The following is a 21,473-nucleotide window of genomic DNA, read 5'->3' on the forward strand; positions in this document are numbered from 1 at the left end:
CTTCACTTTTAGGTATGGAACCTTGTAGTACAATATAATACACTTACACAAGTTATTGTCTGGAAACTATAAAATGCTTTTTTTTTACCCCTTTTTTGCCTCTAATTCCTGCATGTTTGGGGCAATTACCCCCAAACTCAATCCTATAGAGTTCCATTCACTTGACCTGAAGTTATTGTCTGGGAACCAAATGTTTCTGTGGCCAACGACAACATCATAGCATTATAGGAACCCAAAAGTAAATTGGCTGTCGTATAAAATCTTAACATTGACCAATGAATCATGAAATCAGGTCATGGTCAAATGATACCTGCCAGACATGGACACCTTACAACTATTCCATTCACCAAATAAAGTTCACATACTGCTTTAAGAATCTCAAAAATGGACTTTAGAAAATCATATAATTTTAACCTTGATCACTGATCCATGAATTGAGGTTGAGGTCAGTTGAACCCTGTCTGAGGGACAAGTTACTACACATTGCAAGGATCCCATTTACCAAATATAGTTATCCTATTTCCTATTCAATCTGCCATTTTCTACATTTGAAAATGCCTGTAACAAGTCAGGAATATGACAGTTGTTGTCCATTCATTCGATGGGTTTTATCCTTTGATTTTGCCATTTGATTAGGGACATTCCGTTATGAATTTTCCTCAGAGTACAGTATTTTTGTGATTTTACTTTTTATTTCTTATAATACATGAAAAATTCACATTACCAAAAAATTTTCAAGCAGTCACTGAACCATACACCTACATTACACCTATACAACCATGTCATACCATTATGCTTCCTCAAAATATGTGCAGTCATATATTAAAGAATACTGAAATTTTGTTTTCAATCAGTCACTAATTAACCATGAGAAAAAGGTCAAGGACAATGGACATCTGACAGACAGAAAATTTGTAGGATAAGGTATATATTTAAAAGGTATAGTTTTAGAGGAAATCACCATAGGCAAATTGTTATACAAATGTACCTGTCTTGTAGTCTGTGACTTTTGTAGAAGGCAAGATAAAAACAGCATATAAAGACAAAGAGCCATCAACAACAGCTGTTCCAGGTACACAATATGGTTGGATTTAACCAGTTTTACATGCGTAAAAACATTCTCCTTTTCCTATTTAGATTACCCTGGTATGTGAAGAGAGACATAAAGCAACGATTTTCAATATTTTGATCAGTTGAACTAGAAAATTGCGATTTAGAAATGTACATACCTTTTGAAGCGGTGACAATTGCTACACTCAAGCACAACCGGAAAATCCTCTCACAGTTTTTATTGCAGAACCAATTGTTCTGCCTGTGTAGATTACCAGCCGTGTTTAAAGTAATTCAAGAATAACAACCAATATCTTTTATTGTCCCACATTGTGACATATAATATAAATATACAAAATACTAACAATAAAACAAGGGAATGTTGCTGGTGGATCTCTATACTAACGTCTTGATCATACATTATATCCATACACAAATAACAAAATCTATATCACAGACGCATGTATGTTCTGTACAATATGTCTAACTGGTTTTAATGATACATTGTAAGGTAAATTGAAAAAATATACACTTACTAATTAATGTATGCATATTTCAAAATCACAAAAATGAAGTAACAATTGGTACCGTTCATAAAAATTCCTGACTAATATATGCGTTTTAAATAATTCACTGTCAGAAGGTTGTGACTATCAAAAATTTCAGGTAAACAAATCATCATGAGAGCTTTAGAACAGATTAAAAACAAGGAATTACACTCAATGTCCTTTAAATAATAACATTAGTCTTAAAAAGACACTAAACAAATACTACAGATAGTATACCTGTATAATAATAATTAATATTGGTTTTGTAAATATTGTGGTTAAAGAAATATGGTGGTTAAGTACTATGAGTACCAGGTTATCTAAAAATTGATTGGCTTTTGGTAAAATGCAGAGAATAATGATGCTGAGAAGTATTAAGAGTGAAATAAAATACTCAGTGTAATCATTCATGCAATGTTAGCTTCTGTTGCACAGTTTACAAATGGAAAGGGGGTAATATGCATACCTGCAAAACTCTAAAATGAAAGTTTCAAAACACCAATTGATTAAAAAAAAACATTGGTGGCACAACACTTATGTTCAATATAAAACAAAGGATATATGTGAACTTGTGGTATGATTTGCAATAAGAGCTGTACATTAGAGCCTGTAGAACTTAAAATATCACCAGGTCATTTATATGACCTTCAATGTTTGTTTTGTTTCTGGTTTTGTTATATATGAGTTTCAGCTGAGTAAATATTTGCAGACCATGACACAAAACATAACAAAATATTTATAAAAATCCCTATTTAGTAGAACCTAAACTAAACTATAATTTAAATCTATATTCAAATATAATCTTCCTAACAATGAAGGAAAATCCAGAGAAGCAATGCAATACTAGATTGCTCAATATATAATAATAAAAATACAAAGACCGTGCCTTAGAAATTTACATATTTTGAAAATTCTGGATTTCAGATATGTTTAAACATATAATGCAATTATCCTTTTAATTACCAAAAAAATACAAATTAGGAATATAAAAATAAAAAAATGTCCTGATACAAAAGGTGTACAATAAATATATGTACATATGAAGAACAACAATCACATAAATATTGTTCTCTTTTACTGGTGGTTAAAATACATGCATATGAAAATAGGAATAATCAAGACTGTGTCGGATATACAAATAAGACAGCCAATTCTTACTGATAAATTAACACCCTTAAGGTGGTACCTAACACTACAGGGAGATAACTCTGTAAAATCAGCAGAATGTTTGAATGACAGTGTGTTCATAAAGGAATATCAAGCTTCTCAATGATCAAAATAAGTGTTTGTCAAACTGCTATATAACCAGTGTAATTTTTCTGATTAAACGGTTGGTTCAAATTTTTTGAAATTTTTATATTTTTGTCAAAGGGTCAAGGTAAATAATTTGTCAAAATATTAAGAAAATTAAATGAGCCAAATTAAATTTAGTTAAAGTGTTAGATACCACCTTAAGTTACCCATGGTTTTGATAGTTTGATTTGGGTAACCATAGGCTGCCTTATACAGGTATATGTTCAAATACATCGTACATAACATAAAAATATTTCATGAGTATTAAAACAGATTATTTCAAACATTTTGTTCAAGATTGTTAGACAAATATCTAGAAATATCAAATGGAAAAAGTTGAAAAAATTATGCTACTTATATAAGTATTTTCCACACATGAAGTATAAATAAATTTCAGTATAACATAGTATCATAGCACTGAAGTAATCAAATAAAACCAATGAGAAGTTAAAATTTTATAATTTACCAGTGTCATTTCTGTTTGATTTCACAGAAAATCATCATTTTCACTAATTTTTCTTCTTTAAATCAGATTAAATAAGTGGCCAGTATTTCCCCAAATCACGTACATTTAAAAATACAGAGATACATCCAATTTGCCATTTACAAAGTACTTTTCATATTTTAAAATGAACAAATTAGAAAAAAATGCAAAATGTTCCCACAAATAGATTTGACACAGATTATAGATTTATCACTAATCATAAATGTATAAGCAAAAAAATAACAATAACAATATAATACAATAAAGTATCAAAATGGATTTCAGAATAAATGCAACTATAAATATAATGTTAATAATACTATTAATAAATACATTTTTTTCAACAAATCAGATTATGTCCCTTTGAATTAATTTTGAAATCCAAAAAATTCTAAAATTTAAAATAAATTGCAATAATAAATATATAACTACACCCTGAACACTAGGCAACATAGGAAAGGTGTACTGACATAAGTAGTCTCTAAACACATTAGCTCCATGGAGCTTTCGTTAGTAGAAGCCATATTAACTATGTGTATCAGTGAGACAAATGTAAAAGCATAAAAATATAGTATATACCAATACACATAATTAACAGCACCTGGTGATGTTTGATAGCCTGACCGGTTTCGGTCCATAAAGGACCTTCATCAGAGGCAGAATGGTGGATTAATGTTTGCACCCTATTTATATAGATATGGTAACCGGCGGTTGAGTTAACCAGCGGTTGAGTTAACCGGCGGTTGAGTCAACCGGCGGTTGCGTTAACCGGCGGTTGAGTTGACCGGCGGTTGAGTTAACCGGTGGTTGAGTTAACCGGCGGTTGAGTTTACCGGCGGTTGAGTTAACCAGGGAAAAATCCCAGTGGGATTTTCCATGGTTACAATTATCTATATTTAGCTAATGTTCATGTTACAGTAAACTTTTTGACATGTTACGGTAAACATTTTTACACTATATGGTAAACATGTGACCTGATGATATAACCATATTTGGGCTTTAGCATTGGATAAAGGGTGTTTTAATAATTTAAGAAGTACATAGTAATCATTTAGTCTTGATCTTTGGCTTATGATCCACCTAAATATCAAGTCTTGGAATAGTATTTCATGGTAGTTATGTGATCTTAATATTTGGCTTATGATACACCTAAATATCAAGTCTTGAAATAGTACTTCCTAGTAGTCATGCAGTCTTGACCTCAGGCTTATGATACACCTGTATATCAAGTCTTGAAATAGTAATTCATGGTAGTCATGCAGTCTTGATCTTTGGCTTATGATACACCTAAATATCAAGTCTAATAATAGTATTTCATGGTAGTCATGCAGTCTTGACGTTTTAGCTTGTGATACACCAAAACATCAAGTCAAAACTATTACCCCCCCCCCTAACCAAACAAAATTTGGTTTAGGGGGGGGGTTCTTATTGAGAATGCTTCATTTAAGCCTTTAATACTCCTTTGAAGATCAAAGGTAGATGAATATTAATCCTCAGTGTTAAAAAGTTTTCAACACCTTAAGTTTGTAATGTAATGTACACCCTGAACACTAATTCATAATAGAAACAAAAATATATGTTAAAAAGGATTGTATTGGTTGTTTTGAGTAATATTCTGATCACCATTTTGAAGAAAAAAAATATTCTGGTCAAGAATATGACAAAAAAAATATTTTTGAATGCAAATCCCTCAATCCCCCCAACCCTACCTATACCTTATAGTGATAAAAGAATTATAAAGGGAGATAAACCGTGTACATTCACATTTCTACTATAAAGACAATATATTAGTATATAAAAATATACAATGTACTATAAAAACTAAATATTCTTTTAAACATCAACAAAGGTGGGTTTTGCGTTTCTAATCTAATCACATATTTCATTCTTTTTCCAGATAGTTTTTTTACATAATAAGTTTATTTTGTACCAACATAAAGTTTGCGTATACATGTATCATGTGTATAGACCTTTTTAAATTAAAAAAAAAAACAATAGTGGATTTTCACCAAATTAATTTGTGTGTTCTTCATCTTTTATTTCACTTTCTCTTATCAAAACAATATATTGGTTATAAGGTAAAACTATCACCATTATGCTAATTCTGTATAAATTTAAGGTATAAACGGTTCAAAATCATTCTTCTTGTGTACTATAATGAACAAGTAAGGCCAACTAAATATTCAGAATTCAAGACATTTTAAACATTGTCAAAAATAAATACATGTGAATAAAAGTAGACATATGTGACTAGCTGGCAAGACTCACATTAAAATATTGCATTATCAATTCATCAATGAATAATAATACAAATATTTTTTAAAGGAGACATGCAAAAAAAAAGCTAACATACATAGATTTATATATAAACATGAGACTGTCATATGACTGATTTTGTCCATAAATATTTTATACATGTTACACAGCATAAAACAATTTGTATAAATATATAGCAATTATTGGGAAATTTGACCCATACCAAAAATTTTCTTTTTGTTTTCACTTCTTTCTCGAAATCAACATGTACAATATCACAACTCTTTTCAATCATAAAAATATATAGTATTTTCCTATTTAGGTTTTTGTCTTATTCTTTTTTGCTTAAGATTTTCTCTCAAGATATTTCCACAATTCTACTAGCCACAGATACTAAGTACATGTAACTTAGCAATGTTAGCAATGCCTTTAAAATGTTCAAGGGAGACTTGTAAATAGGCAGTATTTTGAAAATAACAGACAATTTTAAAGAAAATTTAATTGTCCATGAAATTGTACTAATATGAAAAGTAAAGACAACTATAAAAGACAGTGTCAAGATCTAGAGAAAACCAAGAAGAGACGTGTAGCTTTGACTAAAAAAATATGTTTATTTCTTTAACAAGATTGAATTTTTTTTCGTTTTTACCTATCAATGATAAATGATCTAGTACATGTAATCGTTTTTAATTAATAAACTGTTACATTTGTACGTTACTGTTTAGAAAGCATTTTTAATTGATAAGCTGTTTATCTACTGTTCTAGTTTTCTTCATTTGTTTTTCATTTATAAACTATTCAGCTACTGTTTTAGTAAGCATTTTCATTGATAAGCTGTTAAAATATTGCTTTGCCAATTATTTCATTGATAAAACTGTTTAACTACTATTTTGGTAAGCGTTTTTCATTGATAAGCTGTTTACCTAATGTTGTTAAATGTTTCATTGTTCCTTTCCATAAAATATTCATCATTTCTGTGATATCCCCCCAGGCACTGACAGACATGTACTGTAACCTTTTGTTCCCACTGTAATCCTGTAGTCCCATATCTTTATTTAGGGTCATCCCTTCTAAAATCTGTTTGTATTGTGGATTATCAAGCTTCTCGAACATGACACTAAATAAGTAAGCATCATCAACAGGAATAAACGGAGTGTCTACTGAAATGCTGCGTAAAACTGGTACCAAATCTCCAGGAAATATGGCTGTATATCCAGAACAAGTTTTAGGGAATACGTCAGGATCTTTAATTGGATATGCAGATTCTGGAATGTTCCATTTACTAGTCTTTGTCCTGACTACATGGCTGTTTTCTTTGTAATGACAAGCAACAAAATTCTCTTTCTCCCATACTTCTGAAATAAATTCTTCAACAAGCATGAATGGATTAACGAAAAAGTCATCATCCACTTTAACTATATATCTAGGTACTGGACTTGAGCAATAATCAACGACCCATTGTAAGAATGTTAAAACTTTATAACTTAAATTTCTCTGATTATCTTCAAAATCTGTCTGAACAATATCCTTATGAGCCTCACTTTCTTTGATAATTTTACTTTTCTCTTCTTCATTTGCTCCTTTTCCAAGAATAAAAACGACCCTTACAGTCAACTTTTTAAAATTTTCTGGATGAGCATAGGTTTGACGAATTGCCTTTCTATTTTTCTCATTGCTATTTTTGCTATGGATATAAAATAAAATATCTGTTTTTCCTTTGCAAATATTTTCTCCTTTTATTAAATATTTTGGTTGATTTGAGCTTTGGACACTAGGATCTTTTAAGAGTTCAGTTCGTTTAGGCCTCTCATCAAACCATTTATACACTTCATCTTCCTTATAGGTGCTATAAAATTCTCCTTCTTTCTTTCTTATAGATTCTTTCTTCAATTCTCTCTCTTGTTCTTTTTTTATTTCCTCTAATTCTTTCTGAACTTTTGCTTCTAAGTCAGGTTGCAGAAAGTCTGAATCTTCCAAAATATCTTTTTTGTTACTGTCTTTATGTATATTTTCTTTCTCAGGAATTTTTGGAATGGTATTTATTGTGCTACTAATTTTATTAAGAGCATCTGTCCCTGATTTTCTATAGGCATAATGTATACTTAAAATACATGCCCAAATAATAACAAACATTAAAATGTTTTCTATTTTGGACAATGTAATAAATGATGTTCCTTTTCTTCCCATATTGTCATCTGTTGGTTATGATGAAATGTATATTATCTGAAAAATAAACAAAAGGTAGTTATACACACATGATCTTAAATAACACATACTGGACAAGAATTACTTGAGCTGGTGGTTATGTATGAAAATGAAACCGTAATGCTACATTTTAAATTAGTGAGATAAAATATTAAACAAAAAAATATATTTTCATTGTTGTTGTTTGCTTTGTTCAATAATAATAAAGTTTAACAAAATAACCTTCTTTTTTTTATTATGACATCAATTGTTTTTAATTTTGATGCAAAATTTTGAGAGAACTGGTGTGGTGTTCAGCTGCATGTTCAGTGACAGGGGTAATAATACAGCACAGCTAAAAAAAAATAAGGCATAGTTGAAAGACTTCACTTTTTACCATAAAGATTGTACAAAATTTATTTTTATCAGCTTGCACTACATAAACTCTGTCACGTCCTTTTTATTGATGAAAAAAACAAAATTTAACATCAGAAATTCAATTAATGTGCCTTGTATCATGTGTATGCAAGTACCTATTAACAAAATGGCAGACGTAATTATTCTAAAGGTTGTAGATAACCATTTATATCTATATTTTCTGAATTTTAAACAATTAAGTTATTTTTTCAATTAGGAATATTTAATACTATAAAGGTACCATGCACAGGGATCGGAGACACATTACACAGTGCTCGAACAAGTTTGAATAACTATGTCTGCCATTTCCCAGATGGGAACTAGGTATAGTCAATTTGGTGACCAAACACCCTACAGGGTCAAGTCATTAACACTTATAGAAATGAAAAGGCTGAATATTGTTATATAAACACATCAATCCTAATCTGAATAATTACTTATTAATTAGTGATGTACATGTACAAATTATGCAAAAGTAATTGTTCTAACATTTTCTCTGTAATTCTTAATGTAAGACATGTAAGATAATACATTTTGTTGTATATACATTTGAAAACTGAATTCTTTGAATTTATGTTAACAGTTTGACAAATCTAGATGGGAGGGTGAAAAATTACTAGTAATAAATGTACCTCAAAGTTACATTTATATATGTTCTCTATAACTATGTAATTGTAGTTTAATGAGAAATAAAGTATTTGTATGTTTACTTGTCTCATAGTTCATGTAGTTGCTAGAATAGTACTTTTTCAAATGTATACACTTGTATTATCGATTATCAGACTCTCAAACAAGTAAACTTATTTATAAATCAAAATGTGTTAATAAATATCTTAAATGTACTGCATTTGAGTTTGATCACTGAATCCTCTTTTAAAAAAAAAATTCAGGCCAGTATTTTATATTACCCAGTATTACCCATTAATACCCAGGTTTTCCCAGTATTTCCTACTGGGCTGGGCAATACTCATTAAACCCGGGTTTGTGCCAACCCTGATTTGATCCCGTCAGATTTGTACAATTCGGCCCAAGTCAATGGTTAATTTGTTCCAACTGATTTGTTCATTATTACTGGGACTCGACAATTTGTTCCTACTTTTTTTAATGCATATGTGACAGTTTATTATTGTATATCATCACAGTGTATCATCAGTACAGAGGCTATAGGTACTAACAAAGGGGTGTGATTGATTTGACCTCACACGGTAACGAAAATCTGTGTTTTGTTCACATAATATCAATGTGTACCTCAATCTAAACATAATTGTTGTTTTAAGAAATGATTTGGTCATAAGTTGATGATAAGAAATGTCTCATTATTTACCTAAAACAAGAACCGTTACTAAAAACATGTGCAAATACTTGTCAAAGAAGTTGGCACTCGTCTCATCCGATATAATTCTATATTAATTGCAACTCTTTTTCGGAGAGAAGGCCACTGTGTGTGTGTAATAAGAATAGTTGTATCAATAATTGGCATTGCAATCTTTCATGCATATGGTTTTTTTTCGATATTTTATTCAGATAAGAAGCGTTGTGTACGGTGTTTAGCTGACCACATAAATCCTTCTGTACGGTGCATAGTTAATTTGCTGTACACCGTACACAAAAACAAAATTTCCATACTCGTTTATTACCCCAAAAGTTTCAAGGAATGAGTAATCACAAGTAGGTTTATGATTGGTAACTATTACTTTTGCTCTGTATTAGCTTTCTTTCAGGTAAAACATGTAAATGTCTCGACAATTGTATCGAAATTGAAAGTTGGTGTTGACATTCACAACTATTTGTGCATTTACAAGTTAATTGTTTTAACTAGAATATTAAAGTTGTCTTATAAATAGGAAAAAATCGATGCGAAAATTATTTTGGAGCAGGAATTTCAGATGTTTAAAAATGTACTCTGAATGTTGATAAAACAAAACAAAGATTTTCGTTACCGTGTCAGTTCAAAATCGATCATGACTGCTTGGTTAGTACCTATATCCGCTGTACGATGATACTCGGTGATCATGTATATAGTGAACAGTGCATTGCAAACATATTTTATTTACATTTAATATACAATTGTTTGCTGTATATTTTAAATGAATGACTTTTCCTTTCATCAATTATTAATTTATGTTGAAGGTGCTTATGATAAAATTTTAGCAAAACATTGTGTTGAAAAAAGCAAAATTGAGTGATGTATATATTTATTTATTCATTGTTATTTGGTCATACATTTTTCTTCAGCTGTCTTTGTTTTTTTCCTGGTGTGAACCTGCATAATAATTTGAAACAATTTGCCTTGTGCAATAAAAACTATATTAAAACTCTTTTCCTCAAGTTTATTGTTTTCTGTTTGGTATTATTAAATTAATAACTTGATTAAGATCCATTTTGTCATGTTTGTTACATCTGGTGATCTATTTATTTGGCAATTGCCATGACAGTCATTCATAACAGTAAGCAGTGTTTTTAACAGAACATCCATTGTTCAGTCAGAGCTCGTTTTATGACTTACAGAAATCACAAACTGCATTTCTTATAAAAAATTGTTTTCATTTTCAGACTTATCTAAGTCAGAACATGACAGACTTGTTTATGTCTATTTATATAGATCTATGAAAATACATTATTTTAATTGGTGGCCAAAGTGCACCACCTATGACATCATAAAAATCTTTTGGTATTGGGGAGGGTGTCACTGTGGGTGGGTGTGTTGTCTTGTAAAACTATAAACATGATGAAATAAACTTTTTAATAAAGAGCTATGTCTATCTCTTTTTTTATTAAATGATATGAGCAAATAAGCCCCAATACTGATAAATCAGCATGTGCAATACTAAAAACGTTCCACTGTCGATATAAATCAAGATTTAATATTGCTCTTCGAACAGGGCCAATACGGAAAAAAACAGGGCCAATACAGAAAAAAGCGGGAAAAAAGCCCTAGGGCTAATACAGGACGTTCACTTCCGGTTTTCAATTTTCTTACGCCATTACTTAACTCTGGAAGTATCGTTATGCATAAAAACATTGGTATAATATTTTTTAAATTAAAGTCATAAAATAAACAGGTTAAATGATGTGCAATGTTTTGTAATGTCTTAAAGTTTTGAAACGGAAAAAACAGGGCCAATACAGGACGTTCACTTCCGGTTTTTAATTCTCTTATAATCATTTAATAAAAGTGTTATGAACTGGCTGTTTCTGTATTGGCACTGGTATAGATTCTCATTCAGCTGTATTGGCCTCGAGACCCGTAGGCCAATACAGCAAACCTTGAATCTATACCAGTGCCAATACAGAAACAGCCAGTTAATAACACTATAATATTGTTCAATTCATACCTGAGTCAGAGACATATGATAGTATATGTCTATGCCAGAGTATACATTGAAAGTAACAGTTCAAATTCAAAGCTGTTTAAGTGTATCATATCAACATGTAGTTGCACTATTATATTAGTTCCTCTGTGAAAATAAAGTAAGAAACTTTCAGATTTTACATGTTTTAATGGCCCTTCAAAATTGAGAAGAAATTACCTCTTGGAATTGTAGTTATTATGTTTACACTATAAAAACATCTACATGTAATATCAACATTTATGAATGACAAAGAAAATTACTGTCCCATTTTATTGGATTTTGACATAAAACGTTACATTGTAAACTAAAAGCAATTTTGAGTTTCTTTATTCCCTGCTTTTTCTTTCTTTAAATAAATCTTTTAAGTGTAAATATTTTATCATCAAAGATGTATTTTGTCACCTGGAATTGTTTTATTGTATTTGATCGGCAAACCCAGAATTACCCTTATCTGCCTTAGGTATCTTGACCAGTTTTTGGTAATTTATCAACTTGCACTTGCAGTCCCTGAGACAATATTTGCATTTTTTTAAATAAGGTAAAATATTTCTTGCTTAACACTAATCATTCTTATTGACTTATTGAAGTCATAATTTGTTTAAAATTAAAGGGAGACAAATCTTGAAATCTACAGATTAAGACTTATACACGTATGTCTAAGCTCTGACTGTTGTTCCACCTTCTATACTATTTTACTTTTTTGGACTTGTGAAAAACGTTGTTTATGTTGTATTTATATTACTCCATATACAGTAAAGTTATTTATCGTGTAATATCTATCTTATCTTGGGATCATATTGATTTTTGGGAGTCCTCTTCAGAGAAATCGTTGAACCGATTGACTGCTTCTTGTTGAAAATCGAGTAATGAAAATTTATTCGTTGGGATCCTTACAACGAGTGATACCCTGACATTGTTATATTAACTTAACGTGTGGAAATACTGCAAATAAACTGAAAATACCGTATGATTTGTTCAAGAAAGGAAGAAATGTTGGAAAAACTTTTGATCATCGATGTTGTTTTTTCCCCGGATACAAGTCCATGCCTCTAGAGCACAAACCAATTACGGTGAAAGTTTACGGTTATTGGTTCATTGTATGAGGGTCTTGTTGGGGTATACAGAATAGATGAAATATTCAACAGAACAAAAAAAAAGAGATATGAGTAAATATACCACAATACTAGTCTACCATGCTAAAACTATTTTATTTTTTAATTAATTATTCTAAAAAATGCTAATCTATACTTTACAAGATGTTATCTCTTTTTTTTTAGGCTCCTTATTTTACAAAACCAAATGTATTGTTTTGCGGCTTATGAACTGGGACATGACATATTCACTTTTATACTATTTCTTGTTTTCACAAAAGCAGAGATATAAAATATAAATACTATAAAAAATGAAGAGTATAATTTAATTTAAAACTAAAAACTCTTGAAAGTTTCACAAAAAAATAAAAATCTCAGTTAAATCTAGGCAGTGGCAATTCTTCTAGCTCACAGGGAAAATGCTTGGGGTAACAAATTTAGGCAACAGTTATAATTTATGGAACGAATGTACACATATGATCTCAGCAGTGGCGGATCCAGAACTTTTCCTAAAAAGGGGGGGGGCGCTGACTGACCTAAGGGGGGGGGGGGGCACTCCAGTCATGCCTCAATGATTCCCTATATAATCAACCAAATTTTTCCCACGAAAAGAAGATGACCTTATAATGTTAGCACTACGAATATACGAGTAGCATACAAAGTTCAGGATATGACACAGAATGTCTTGACAGATATAAAATTTCACAAATGAAATGATAATAAATTTATACATTGTTATACCAGAGACATATATACACATGTGTATATATGTCTCTGGTTATACCATGACATCAATCTATTTAGAATATAAATTTATGATTTCGTTATTTTCATATACGAGCACCTGATTTGATAGATCGGAATTTTGATTGGATTGCATCGGCATCCTCTTTAAATGCGATGCTGATATCGGAATATATTATTAGACACATCGATACGATGCAACAAAGCATTAATCGATAGGCTAAATCGAGAGAACATTTATTAAGCAAATACAGCTTCGAATTCGTGTCACCTTAACATGATTCACGAGACAATTCATTCACAATGATACACCAATCCTCGAAGGGGCGAACCGTTAGATAGCTTTGTATATAGTAACGCCAAGTGAACGTAGACAATCATACGGTCATTATAAATCATTTTTAAAGCGCTAGGAAAAAAGTAGACATGGACTAAAGCTGATGTAGCGTATATAAATATATTTGAGTTATCTCTCTTTGACTTTATCAACGACACTAACCGTTTATTTACGTGTTCAGTTCTTGAATTAAGTTCGATAGAGATGTTATAACAATCGGAACGTGAATAACTGCTGTCCAGTTAAAAGCATTTGACTAATTTTGAAAAAGTTTTCTGCATCTTGTGGGATTGTTTATACATATAAGCTATTTATTTTTTCAATTAAGTAATTAAGGATGTACTTAGGTGAGGTAAGGTGAAAAATAATAAATTAAGAATTTAAAATTGATACTATAAGCTGGTAGAGCATCCATTAAGGATACAGATAAGCTAAACATATTGATAGGTCATGGACCTCCTTTTCGAGATATTTGAGATTTAAAATATGGCGGGAAAAGGCTGACTCGGACTTTTTCCTTATATTTGCATTGGTATTATTTGGGTCTCGAAACAAAAGAAAGAAAATCAAGAATCTTCTAAAATTTTGGTAAATGACATTTCATGAACTATTAAGTCTTATGTGAAAAAATAAATGGGTGTTATGGGGCAAAATATTTTACATTGTATTGAATGGAAAAACACCAAGGAGTCCGAACATTTGACACAAATTCCAAAACCTCACCTAAGTACATCCTTAATACGTCGATGTTACAGATTTGTAAAAGTGCAGATAACCTCTAAAACAAAAGATGCCCGAGAAGATGCCACACTTATTGATAGCAAGATTACTGTCTAATCTTTGATAATCAATGGAAGTGATCATGAAGTATGAAAACACGTAGGCTTAAAAAGAAGGCGATGGTAACGTGAGATGTTCTAAATCTCGTTTATAGATATTCTAAATCTCGTTAGATAAGTGATAGTTTTATGTTTGAATTCATTAATTCCGCCATTTGTTAAAAGAACAATTAGTTTAGGTCGTTTTGTCTTACAAGATCTTATATCATTCAAACAAGTCGCATCAATACCCGAAAGGAGATAAACAAATAGTGTGACGGTTACGACTTTTATGTGTCCTTACTCTTTGATGTGAATTCAGTTGAAAAGACATTTAACAATGATTTTTGTCTCTTTAATGTAGCCATTTCAAATTTTACGGTTATTTTATTCAAGATGTTAGCAATAACTAAGGTCTAATTAACTCAGAAGGACCCCACAAAAATGTTTTTACATTTTAACAGCTGTACTAAAAGTAAGCGTGAATGATGTTGCATTTTACATTATTCAAACCTTTGGTCATTAAACCAGTAAATATTTGTTTACTTTTATACTTTTGACCTTCGTTAACTAATAAACAAAATATGTTTTCATGAAGTAAAAACATTAAAAATACAAAAATATGCAACTTGAAACCTGTATGGCAACTGCATGGATGAGAAGCATATGTGCACGGTATGTGAAATTAGAATGTCGTCGTTTTTATTTAAAATGTTGCTGTCATTTTTCTCAACTAAACGTGTTATATACGTGCTATGAATGTATATAAAAGTCATCTTGGGAATACTGAATACTGAATTTATCTTTTTAGTGACTATTGCTATAAAAAGCATTTTAAACATGCTGCATTAGACTTTTATTTCAGCGGATCTTGCGTAAGCTTTATTCATAGGGATATAAAATGAGTTTATTAAGCCATGACACAAACTACAAGCTCTTGACAAGTACCAGACATAAGACCAGAAAAAAGAGAAATAGAAGCATTTTAAGGCAATAACTTCTGTTAAAAAAAAAATTCTAAAAGGCTTCATTTGATGTTATACAAATTCTGAAATTGCATCCTATCCTTTTCAGATAAATTACGTTGGACGAGTGATCAACGTTGCTCATTTACAGAAACCACTAGCGAACCTCGCATGTACAGCACAGTGAGTTCGACTACCAATCTTAATTGACTAGGATTGACCGTATTCATTCAAATGTCGGTTGCACTCTCCGACTACTCCAGTTTCCTCCACTTGACACCTCAATATACCCAATAGGACAGACAGGTGCATTAAACGCCAACAATACATTTACCAATTAAACTAAACCAATTAAACTAAACCAATCAAACACAACCTATACACCACAATATACCCAATAGGACAGACAGGTGCGTTAAACGCCAACAATATATTTACCAATTAAACCAAACCAATCAAACACAACCTATTTGCATATAATATATAAAATATTATCTCCCAAAAAAAAAACATCCTTTCTTAACTTTATATTCACTTTACACAACCCAAACAATGCAGCTTGCATTCATCAGAATACTCAGAAAAAAGTTTGGGTGTTGGTTTAGATAAGATATAAACAGTGACGGATTCAAATTAATTATTTCCATGTTATTAATTGTCATTGCTCTATGCAATGCACATTAAAAGGAATAAAAGTAAGTAATTTGTATGCCCTAGGACCCGTAAGCATTTAAAATGTCTTGATTCCCATATATTTATGACATAAAAAGGCCCAAAAAGGAAATTTATAGAAGAAAAGTCAAAAGTTGAATTTGTATGCAGATGTTGGTAACCGCATGGTAAGAATTCGAATTCGCTTTGAGGCTTTATATATAATATGCTTTTAATATAATAAAAGCAACTTAATCATTTCTAAAACGTTTATTTTTATTTTGTGTATTTCAGTTTTTAGGCTATGATGATCCGAGTGACAGAAGCAAGGGACCAATAGAAACCGCGTTTGTTCAAAAGGTATACAATTTTATGAACTCTTAACACAATGCACTGAAAGATTTTCTTTGAGTGTATGGTTTACGTTCTACAAAATAAAATAATGTCTTCGGAAATATTCAAAATGACGCCAGTCATAAGGGGATTTTCTTCACTTCTTGCTAAGTCAGCTCATTAATCTAAAATTTTGCAGTCTTCTATTATTTTGGACAGAATATTGATTTTTGTCCTGTATTGAGCAAGAATTGACCGCCAGTTCTTGTCAGGCCATCTTTAAAGTCTGTTTGATGAAAATCAAATTATTCTCAAGCAGCAATTCGTAAACTTTATATTTTTTCTTTATCATAATTGAATAAAATTTCGAATCGGAAAATTTCGGAAAAGCAATTCGTCATACTCTTAAAAAGTAATTCGTATAAAATTGTATATTATTTTTTTAACAAATAATAACAAACAAAACATTACTAGTAATTTGAACTTACCATAGTTTTGTTAGCTTTTCTCCGACTTAGAAATTGTGATTGTTCCTTTGGAGACTTTAGTCTTTTTTCCTATTTTGATTTTAGGGGACTCGAATAACGACTGTTATACGGTAATAGCAATTTAGTAATACAAATATAAAATTTTCACAAGATCATACCAGTCGATGATGATTTGCATTACGTCTCATTTTGTCTAAGTCAATGTTCTCTCAATATTTAAGATGAATGCTGAAAGAACTGTTTGCAACATGCTTGAAGCCAAACGCTGATCGATGACATCTTTTAGTATTCTTGTACTACCCTGTAATACGCTACCCATTCAGAGATATCCGATACTAGTCTGGATAAGGAACCGTATTTGTTTACAGGATTAAAGTTTCAAACTCAGTAAAACAATGAATGCTTAAATAATCAACAGCTTGTTCAGCACTTATGACAGCTGTACAGGTATCATTTGAAAGGGAACAGATTTTCTTGTATAGAATTTCAGAATATATGATAAAACCATGATTGTTCAACCATAGAAAAAAGCCATTCTTTTGAAATACTATGTCACGTTTGTGGATGCTATTGATTGTATGTTCATTACTATGCAGTACCAGTGTCCGAAAAACTGTCGTACACTATATATAGCTATGGACACAGCTTGAAAGTTGCATATCTGGGAAAGGTATTTTTAGAAATATACTTAATTTGTTGATCTTATATTCCTGAAATCCAACATTTCTGTTAACTCATCCAAGATTTAAAATGTTAGTAAAACGAGATGCAGAGTGTGTGTGTATGTAGAAAATAAATACGTTAACGAGACAACACTATATGTGTCTTGAAGTTAATAAACGGTTTATTTTTTTAAGCAGATGGGGTAATTATTTAATGTTATGATGCTTTATTGCTTAGTAACATAAATACAGCATTACTTTAATTTTATCTTATCTTTTCTTATTACACGTTATAACATGCGAAAAGTATCAGTTAACAAACACATTCATCCAAGACTTGCCGACAAACGCAAACACATACTAGACAAATTGAGTTAATAAATCATATTGAATATAAGCATGTTTTAGACCTACATGTTATTCAGACTGCTGTTAACTTTTTTTTACAGATATTGAAGTGAAGCCTATACAAAGTGGAACAATATCCTTTTCGGCAACACGGACGACAGACATCAAATTGTCTTCCTTGCAAACACCGGTCTTTTTACTTCTCCTTTAAATGGAATATATTACTTTGTGGTGTATTTTCTTGAAGTAAGAACAAGCACAGACTTATTGTTGCTAAAGAACAACCATGAAGTCGCTCGTGGCTATGGATATAAACACGGTGAGACTCGGTCTATTGTTTCAACTGTTCAATTGAAAAGAGGTGATATTGTAAGAGTAGCTGCAAAAGGAAATGCCAGAACTCGTGGAGATAGTTGGAGTAGCATCACTGGATTTAGATTAAACTGAACTATTTTCGTGTCAAAAAAATGAAATAAGAAGTTGGTTTTCTTTCTTTTGATTTTAGTGTAATACAATCCAATATTGAATAAGTACTGCTTTTGTCATAAAGTTTGGTATTATTGTTACATTAGTAATGTAAGTGAAAGACTTAAATTCGGTCTTTAACCATTTTACATATCTTTTCAATGAAGCTGTATGGATAAATGCAATCATTCGGAATCTGATAGGTCCATGCTAACTTTGGATACTTGTTGACACATTTCTATAATACCTTTATATATTTGTTCATTTTGTCATTGTCTATTGTTATGAGAAGTCCATCGTTGTTCGCCGACATATGTTTTATACCTATCAATAGTTTTTTATTTACTTTGCGACTAGTATTATCCTTTGGCCTGGCATGGGAAACCCTTGCGTTTATTTTTTGGGGTGTTTTTGTGGTGTTTTAACTTGCACATGATTTACAATGAAGATACATACTTAATGATGGTGTTCATGTATATTTAAGTTTAACAGATAAGTTCTTTCAACGAATAAATGAAGAGTATTCTGAAAAGCAATCCATGAGCTGCATATAATCAAACTTCAATATATTGATGAGACTGCGCCCCGGTCTTGAATTGAAAGTCAGAATGTCGAAACTTCATTCTTTTATATAGTCTAAGAATTAATCCCTACTAGGACAACTTACGTGAACAACACAGTTTGTCTTGTTTTACACTACTGGTGAACGTGTAAAATAGTTCTAACACAAAAGCTCAAGTGGCCTAAAAAAATCGCTGTGCATATATATATATGTAAATTATGTTTATATGTTCTACCAAACAGCGCCCTTGAGAGGAAGAAGTTAAATAGAGCTGGGAACATTTATTATGCAATTGATGATGTTGATTAACTTGGTAAAATAGTTTCCAACCAGAAAATTTTGGAATTCAATTAATCACATTCCTAAATGGTATTCATATACAATTATATTTGAAAAAATAAAACCAAACTCATCAACATTTCAAGTTGCCTTAGTTTTGTAAGATTTTCAGAATTATGATTGTCCATTTGGTGACTTCTGTCATTTATTTAATACATTTTTTAGGGGGGGGGGGGAGGCTAAAATAATCACTCTTCTTTCATTACGAAAAAAGCCATTAAATATATACATAATCTTCGCAAGATCATACCATTTGATCGTTATTTTTATTACGTCTTTCTTTGTCTGATATAATGTTCTTTCTATATTTGATTAAGTTAATTGTCTATGGAAATTTTTTGCAACATGCTGGAAGCCAAACGCAGATCTATGATATATGTAGTACTCTTGTAATAATACGCTACCCATTCAAAGACATTCGGTACTCGTCTGGATGAGTAACCGTATTTGTTTACAGGGATAAAGTATCAAACTCGATAGTAAAACAATGAATGCTGCATAAATTATCAACAACCGTAACAATCATGTTCGTTCAGCATTTTTATGACAGCTGTGCATGTATTAATTACCAACTTGTATTAAATTTCAGAATATAGATTACAACCATGTTTTTCAAACACTGAAAGCCATTCTACTAGATCATGATGTCTCATTTGTGGATGCTGATAATCTTATGTTCGTTACCATACGGACTCAGTGTAAGAAAAAACTGTCATACACTATGGAAACAGCTTGAAAGTTGCATATCTGGAAAAGGTTTGTTTAATTACCATTAATTAATGTTTTTGTTGAGCGCACAGTCATATTTCTTAAATACAACCTGAAGCTGTCTTCGTTCGATCATTTATTGTCTAGAATATTTATCAAACTTTATGTGATATAGAAATGTTAACAAAACAACTAACCACCAGCCAAATTTCAGATTTATTTCGACCATAAATGGCTATTCATAGATGTCGCTCCATAAATAAACTAACATTGAACATACATATTTAAATATATAATAATTCATAGTATTTGTTCAGTGAGAATCATGGATGAACCATTAAGATTAATATGATGAAATGATAGCTAGGAGGCTATATCATAAATGGGACAAATATTGCGATTGATTAATAGTACTGCGCTTTATTGCTAAATATTGCAAATATGACATTAATTAAATGGTATGATTGAATTTATATTATAAATAATAGCAAATACATCGTTTTAAAAATGTACACGACAGAAACACAAAAACAGACAACACAGTGGAGCATCTTTAGACCTGCATAAAATTGTAGTAAGTGTGGTATTTAACTTTTTTTCAGATATTGAAATCCAGCCAATACAACGTCGATCAATCGTATTTTCGGTAACTCGGACAACTGACATCGGATTGTCTCCCTTACAAACGCTGGTGTTCGATAAGGTTTACTTAAATGAAGGAGGCGGTTATAATGCACACACCGGTTTGTTTACCGCTCCTGTAAACGGAATATATTACTTTGCAGTTTCTTTCCTGGCAAACGGTGGCAGCACTCACTTACTGCTTCTAAAGAACAATCACGAAATCGCTCGTGGTTATGGAAAAGACCAAAATGATACCGGCTCTGTTGTTTCAACTGTCCACCTAAAGAAGGGAGACATAATAAGAGTAGCTGAGATAACTGGAGAAGGACGTGAGGGTATTCGTGGAGATGGTTGGAGTAGTTTTAATGGCTTTAAATTAAACTGATTTATTTACAAAATTTAAATCAAAGGACATTGAATGTATCTTGACTTAGTTTAATTTTAGTATGATACAATCCCATGCATGCAGATTAAGTACTTTTTACATCGAGATGACCGGCATTCCAATGTATTGCAGTCGCCTAGATTTTTTTGCAAAAGTAACTTTCGTTTTGGGCTTGTAACCGATCTATAAACATGATAAATACGCGGATATTAACTAGTACAAACTAACGTTCCTTATCGTTTGTTATAAATACATCTCTTCAATGAATACTGATAAAAATATTTTTGTTTAGAACATAAATTAATAGTATGAACATGTTTTGTCGTTAGATATATACATATAAGTAACAATCATTGATAATATCTATG

General features: G+C 31.0%; 2 protein-coding genes across 2 annotated transcripts; one reads left to right on the forward strand and one right to left on the reverse strand.

Annotated features, from left to right (window-relative positions):
- Positions 1-1,351: 1,351 nt before the first annotated feature.
- LOC139484872 (uncharacterized) lies at positions 1,352-12,651 on the reverse strand. The gene is made up of 3 exons (XM_071268889.1): positions 12,549-12,651; positions 4,893-7,854; positions 1,352-3,803 (listed from the first exon to the last, which is right to left on the reverse strand). The coding sequence occupies exon 2, from the start codon at positions 7,816-7,818 to the stop codon at positions 6,517-6,519; it is 1,302 nt and encodes a 433-aa protein (XP_071124990.1). The 5' UTR covers positions 7,819-7,854; positions 12,549-12,651; the 3' UTR covers positions 1,352-3,803; positions 4,893-6,516.
- Positions 12,652-20,022: 7,371 nt separating this feature from the next.
- LOC139486907 (heavy metal-binding protein HIP-like) lies at positions 20,023-21,139 on the forward strand. Its single transcript, XM_071271962.1, has 2 exons — positions 20,023-20,144; positions 20,699-21,139. Exons 1-2 carry the CDS (start codon positions 20,030-20,032, stop codon positions 21,103-21,105), a joined length of 522 nt encoding a protein of 173 aa, XP_071128063.1. The 5' UTR covers positions 20,023-20,029; the 3' UTR covers positions 21,106-21,139.
- The last annotated feature ends 334 nt before the right edge of the window (positions 21,140-21,473 follow it).

The sequence above is a fragment of the Mytilus edulis genome, chromosome 8, assembly GCF_963676685.1.
Source record: "Mytilus edulis chromosome 8, xbMytEdul2.2, whole genome shotgun sequence".
Classification (NCBI taxonomy): domain Eukaryota; kingdom Metazoa; phylum Mollusca; class Bivalvia; order Mytilida; family Mytilidae; genus Mytilus; species Mytilus edulis.

Coding starts and splice junctions, on each gene's coding strand:
- LOC139484872 (XM_071268889.1), bottom strand. CDS start 7,818: ATGGGAAGAAAAGGAACATCATTTATTACATTGTCCAAAATAGAAAAC.
- LOC139486907 (XM_071271962.1), top strand. CDS start 20,030: ATGATGTCTCATTTGTGGATGCTGATAATCTTATGTTCGTTACCATAC. Junction 20,145..20,698: donor AAGTTGCATATCTGGAAAAG/GTTTGTTTAATT, acceptor ACTTTTTTTCAG/ATATTGAAATCCAGCCAATA.